This window comes from Pyxicephalus adspersus, chromosome 10 (assembly GCF_032062135.1).
Source record: "Pyxicephalus adspersus chromosome 10, UCB_Pads_2.0, whole genome shotgun sequence".
In the NCBI taxonomy this organism is placed as follows: Eukaryota; Metazoa; Chordata; class Amphibia; order Anura; family Pyxicephalidae; genus Pyxicephalus; species Pyxicephalus adspersus.
Window position 1 is genome coordinate 27,498,402 of NC_092867.1, and position 6,638 is coordinate 27,505,039.

Genomic DNA, 6,638 nt, shown 5'->3' on the forward strand with positions numbered 1-6,638 from the left:
AAATGATACAAAGTAATATTAGGATAAAACTATAAAAGAGAATAGGAAATCTATTACTCCCCTCCCTCCTGGTCAATTCCCTCTGTGTTTCAAATAATTAATGTTAATAGACAAGCGGCTGTGGGAAATTATGTATTTAGTAATTAATGCTTCTTGAAAAGTTTTGTTCCACATTTATATCACTACGACAAGATCTAATTTGGAAAGTACATGTTCTATTTACAAAAACTAATTCTGTTTTTTTTTTTTTACTAAGATAATAAGTTTTATTCATGCTATAGAGCAATTATATTTGAAAAAGTAAGTAATAGATGTTACAATGTCTAGACACTGCTGCCACTATGTGGTCATTGTTAGAAATACAAATTTCAGTTGCAGCAGCTACTGAATTTCCCAACCAAAATAAAAGCGGATATATTTGTGATTCTAAAAGTTACATATTCCCATCTATCACAATGTAATTGTACAATCTCTTTAAGATTTATCAAGAATTAGGTGTGAGGATGAGGTGAATTAGTGTGAGGATCTGTCTAATATGTTTTGTCAGTTTGTATGATACAAAGTTGATAGAACCTCTTACTACTACATAATTGTGTAAGTATATCTGAAGATTGTGTATGGAGATTATTAAGGGGTGGTCTACATTAAAGTTTGCTTATTGCTTAAAAAAAAGAAAACTTAAACTCAAAATTGTTAAATAAACCTTGTTCATATTTTACAAAAAAATATGTTTTGATTCCTAACATGCTTACCATTTTGTACAATTCTTTGTAAACAGTATAAACAATAGGATTGTAACATATGTGCCATGTTTAACAGATCTAACCTACCTAGAGATACTTAATAGTGAATGAGGTAGTTTTTATTCAAGTTGCAAAGCGACACAGATCAAATGTTTACAGATACCTTAACAAGTACTTGAAAGTAGACCAGGGTATCAACTTGCAGTCAGACCCTTGAACCATGAACATGATATTCTGTATCTACTAAATTAAGGACTTACAACCAACATGCAGTAATTAACATCAATTTATGGCTGCCTGGCAGAAGGTTTTCCAGTCTTTTCAGACAGTCGGTCCCTGCAGTCTTTTATGAGTAAGGGTCCTTAGCAACGATAAATTTTGATGTAAATGTGTTATTGTGCCAGTAACAGCCACACAAACAGGTCATTACATAATATAAAAAGATTTTATCATGAACAGTAAATCCCATTTTTATGAGCCAGTTTTCTGATTTACAGTAACCCAGAAACCTTCCTAAAATATATGTTCTGATTTAAATGAACATTCACTTAGACAAAGTCCTCACAAAGTCAAATTTAAAATGTACATTCCTTCAAACTTTTAAAGTACTGCAGCTCAGTACTTCTGTCCTTCAGGGGATGTACAGTGATTGAATCTGAACAAGCAAAGCCATTTGCATCTACCAAGATGGCTGCCTCTACATAGAGACATGGGGCCTAATTTATTAACCTCCCAAGCGGTAACCCTGAGTGTGACTAGGGCTAAAAGAAAAAACAAGCTGAAAGCGGTAACTCTGGGTCATACTTGGGGTAGTTAAAAAAGTAAAAAACAAACACCTGGTCCCATCAGCCTTATCCAGGTCCTCCTCCGGTCATCCTCTGGCTGCGTCCACTTCGTCCGATCTGTCCCACGGCGGGTGTGCTGATGTTCCTCAGTGAGAATTTCAAATTAATATGTATTGCATTCTATACAAATGTATTGCATTCAATACAAAATAACTGTATTGAATGCAATACACTGGATTTCTATGTCTAAAAGCAGTACATTGTCTTTCATGAAAATGTATTTTACAGTATAATATAATAGTATGAGTATAATAAAATTTAACACAGAAAATCATGTAAAAGTTTATTATTACATTTATTATTTTTTTTTTTAAATTTATTTTATTATTTTGACATGATTTTTTGTTTTAAACTTTATTAAGCTCATACTATTATACTATACTGTAAAATACATTTTCATGAAAAACAATGTACAGCTTTTAGACATATAAATCCGGACAAAAATGAACTGCCCTTAGGTTAAAGCCCTCCAAGGCTGAAGGGAATACACTTTCAGTAGTGAAGCAGAGTGATCCAGCTAACCTGGAATGCATCTGGTCCAGAATTGAAAACATTTGCTATAAATAGCTAATGACTTTTAAGAAATCCATTCCAGGTTTGCTGGTTCACCCAGCTTCACTGCTGAAAGTGTATATTCTCCAGCTTTGGAGAGCTTTAATAAATCAGACCCATGGTGTGAGGCATAGTAAATCAGTAAAAGGGAAAAATGAGCATCAAGAAGACTACAGGCAACGCTAGTTTTTAATCATTTGCCCATTACCTGCCTTTTTGATACAATTGAAAAATGTGGGATTTGTACTTTACCAAAACATTTTTCACAGAATTCCAGTTTCCTAAGTTAGTGTCTGACTAAATACATAACTGGATCCATACAATTTATTATAAATACATTTCATATAATCAAATATTACACACATCAGTGTAAAATGTATTTGAATGAAAGGTCGCATATGCAAAGAACAATTTAGCCTTTTGTGTGTATAAGTGGTAAAATGCATATATGTATACATAAGTATATACTGTAGTTAAGACATTACCTACTAAAATTATTTGAACATTTGAAAGGACTTTTGAAGTCTCAGAGGTAAATATTACCTTCTGTGGGTATCCCATTTATGTAGCTAATGCAAAACAACCTAAGACCTAAATTACAATGTAAAAAAAATCCTAAAGCAAAAATGTGAGTGAGTTACCACATACACTTGAAGACTGATTTCTGCCAAAGAAAGCGATGCTTAGTAAGCGAATGACAGGTTGTCTAAACATTTGTTCATACCCCATTAAGGTTTTATTTTATCCAATCTCTTAAATTCAGTAAATGTTAATTATGCATTAGGAATTGCAGAAAAATGCCATGCTGGGGATTGCATACTGCAGAGGTTATATTATCTGCCTATTTGCTTAGACAAATAGCAAGGTATGTCACTTTACCAGGAATGACTGAAATTATGCATTATAACTATGTATTCAACATTTAGGGAAATATTTTAATGCAATGTCATTTAAAAGCCATTTAGTGGAAACACTTGTATGTATTCCTGGTATTTATTCTGAGCTGTGCCTTGTCATGTGAGGCTGTTTCCATATGTTCAGTAAAGGATTCCTGATGGTCATATGCCATCCTTGTGTATATACATCAAAGTCTTTTAAGGAAAATATGTACCACTAGCACCACGGTCAGTTCTGTTAGTGGGTGGGAGGTTCCAGATTATCACTATACTAAATATATCACATTGCTCATTGAGATATTTTAGGAGTTTTACACTGACCAGTGCTGAGGCAGTCATTCTGGGACAGGCACACAGGATCATGGCACTTGAAGCTTTATGTGCTACAAAGTGAATCCACAGCATAGTGGCAGCATAAAGAAGCAGATAATGCTAGACAGGATTGCATGAAATATCTTTCACGCTTGGATATAATTGCGGAAAAACTGACATGTGTTTGCATGACTCAAAACCCACTACATTTCTACCTCATTTAAAAAAATGTCTGAACTCTTTAAAAGAATTCTACATTAATTGAATGCTGAAGGTTGGCCACCATGTAATTCCTGGTGAAATGACACCTTGTTGTAGACTGTGATTGAGAAAACAAAGCAGTAGAAAGCCTGAATGGGAAGCTGCAGTTGTATGGATCAACACAGAATCATCCATTCTTATGTGGAAATTATGAAAACCTTTTCTGGTTCCCTCATAGTAACTTCACATACTCACCCTTCTAAAAAACTTTTTTTTTTCATCAAAAAATACAGATATGAAGCAGAGGCAGCGTTCTTCGGCAATCTCAAACTTACAGACTTTAACATCATTGATACACTTGGCGTTGGAGGATTTGGGAGAGTTGAACTGGTAAGTCAAAGTTTTAGGAAATTTACTAATGGTGGAAGCTGTTCTGTGGACTTGAAAATATGTATGAACATACTGCAAACTGCCTTATTGCAATAACCAAAAAAGTGCTTTAAAGAGTCTTTTCTTGCATAAAAATGTAAATTAAATAAGTAAAAGGTAAATGAGAATTAGGAACTAGAAACAAAATGTATTTGTATTATATCTGTACAGTATACCATAGGTGCTTATGCAATATTTGCAATGCATTCAGAAAAAAAATAAACTATTCAAAATGCCTCATGCACAAGTACATTTTTTTGTTACAAAACAATAATGTGGATTATTTAATGCAAAATTTGAATCTACTTTTGTATCTGTTTGATATACTGTGGAAACTGTAATTTATGTGTATATATATATATATATATATATATATATATATATATATATATATATATATATATATATATATATATATTATAAACAGAATAATATATAATTTGAACAGACTACTACATACACCTCTGTTCATGTAAAATGAATTGTAAGGGAAATTAACTATAAAAATCTATTCACAGCTTTTTGCTGTGTGTATGTGAACAGGATTAGCTACTTCTATGCCAGGTATTTATTTGTTGTCTGAAACATTTGGCTACAAGTTTTAAGCTTTTGATTTGAAGTGAACACTTGCAGCAATTGAGTAAAAAGTTTTGATTTATACCAGTCCTGAATGTGTTCAGGAGGAGTTTCTGGAATGCAGTACAGCTGGACTATGCCTGGAACGTCTCTGAACAATGCAGCATGATATAAACATGGCAACTATCTCCATGAGGAAGAAACACAGGAGGATGTTAGTTATCCACCACATCAGTATTGACTATGTAAAGGCAGAGGGAGATAGCTTAGTTGTAATAGGTAGAGAAACAAAACATTTAGCTTTAAATTATAAATATATTTGTATAGTTAATATTTTAAAGTAAACCTGTCATGAATTATATAGCCCTTTGCTGACAAGCACAGAAATGAGAAACTCTCACGTCTTACAAATATTTACAGTATATTTGTTCTAGTCTATGGCCTAAGCATTCAAGCTAGACACAGCCAAATAACTATTATGTATACAACGAGGCCTCCATACTTTTCCCACAAAAGTTGAATGATACTTTAAGGCTTTCCTTTTTGCTCAGGCTCATCTTTTTTGCCATGTTTGCTCTCCTTGCTCCCGGCCTTTGCAGGTCATGGCAGTGTTTGGCTAAATGCTTGGCACTGTGTAGCTCAGAGGCCCAGCCATTTAGAACAAGAGGGTAAGCTGTACCTTGAAGTAGCCCACACTTCTATTACTAGAGCCTGAAGACACAACCCAACAACACACCTGCTAGGATTTACCTAATTTACACATATTTTCTCACTGTACTAATGTGGAATTTAATAGTATGATGATGTGTAAATATACCTAAATGTGTGAATGTCTACTGATGAAAAAATGAAATTAAAAAACAAGAAAAACTTGCATTAACTAAAGGTAGAACCAAACCTTGGTAATACTTGAAGGGGATTACCTGCCTGAGCTCTATATTATTGCTGATCACAAAAGAACTGAAAAGGACAGAGAACTAGGGGTGAATGGATAGCCTTTTCCTCATTTAACCCCTAGTGCCCTGCGATCCCTCACTGTCAGGAGGAGTCCCATGGCTGTGCTCATGTCATGATTGCAGCCCCGAGAATCATCCTGTCATTGGGATAACCTGTAAAAAAAACATTGGCTTTCAAAAGCCTCAGGTTAAACTCTGGGGAAATGGTCCGTGTAGACTAAGCCTTAAACAGTTTAGTGATTTGCATGTTTTTTTTTACCACCATTCAACTGCCAGTGCCAAAGGAAAAAAAGCCATGTGAATTCTAAGTCAATATTGATTAAATGTTACAGAAGAACAACAATATTCAGATGACAGGTGTCTAGCCTTGTATGCACCCAGTGTGCTATTACAGGTGTCATTAGTGTAGGATGCAGAACCTGTTACCTTGCCTCCTTGCCTCTAATTTACCCAACCAGATCAATCATTTAAATATTTTTTTTTATTATAGTTCAAAACTTCTTTGTGTATCTTAATAAGGATTAGCAGATGCCACAAAAACCATATAAACATAAAAGTTATTATCCTTCGAGATGCATGGGCCTCATGGGCTACCTAATAATTGGCTTGTAAATATGAGAAAAGATAATATTATAAGAATGGAGAATTTGTGTTGGTGTTTAAAGGAGAATTGGTTGTTTATTTATTGAACCCTTAAAAATGGTTGTCTACAAGTTTGCTGATGTGTCTTCTTTAATAGTCTGGCTGCATTTCTTTGACTGAACCACTACTGGGAAAAACACATCCTGTCCCGGGCTGCAGCACCATATGTGAGATATGAAGAAATCTAAGAGTAGACTTTCTATTTTTAAAGCTATGTCCCCAGGGATGTCCTCAGCATCAAATAACACTTGCCTAATATTTCATCGTGAAAGTATTAGCTGGGGTTATTCCCTTGTAAACAAAAAGGAACCCTTTCCAATTTTAAAATGGGGATAGCTGTATGAGAATTTAGCTCTGACCATGCCAAAAAATAAATATTATTCAAACAAGACAAGACATGTATACAACTATATGATGGGCAGCACGGTGGCTCAGGGGTTAGCACTCCGGCCTTTGCAGCACTAGGTCCCAGGTTCGATTCCCAGC

The 6,638-nt window shown here is 34.5% G+C and overlaps 1 protein-coding gene across 5 annotated transcripts in view; it reads left to right on the plus strand.

Moving 5' to 3' along the window:
- The window catches only part of PRKG1 (protein kinase cGMP-dependent 1), a 513,859-nt gene that overhangs the window by 480,740 nt on the left and 26,481 nt on the right, over positions 1 to 6,638 (plus strand). For all 5 annotated transcript variants that reach the window (XM_072423233.1, XM_072423235.1, XM_072423232.1 and 2 more), the window contains one exon: positions 3,843 to 3,939. In XM_072423233.1, coding sequence (XP_072279334.1) covers positions 3,843 to 3,939 — 97 coding nt within the window. The remainder of the gene's footprint in view (positions 1 to 3,842; positions 3,940 to 6,638) is intronic.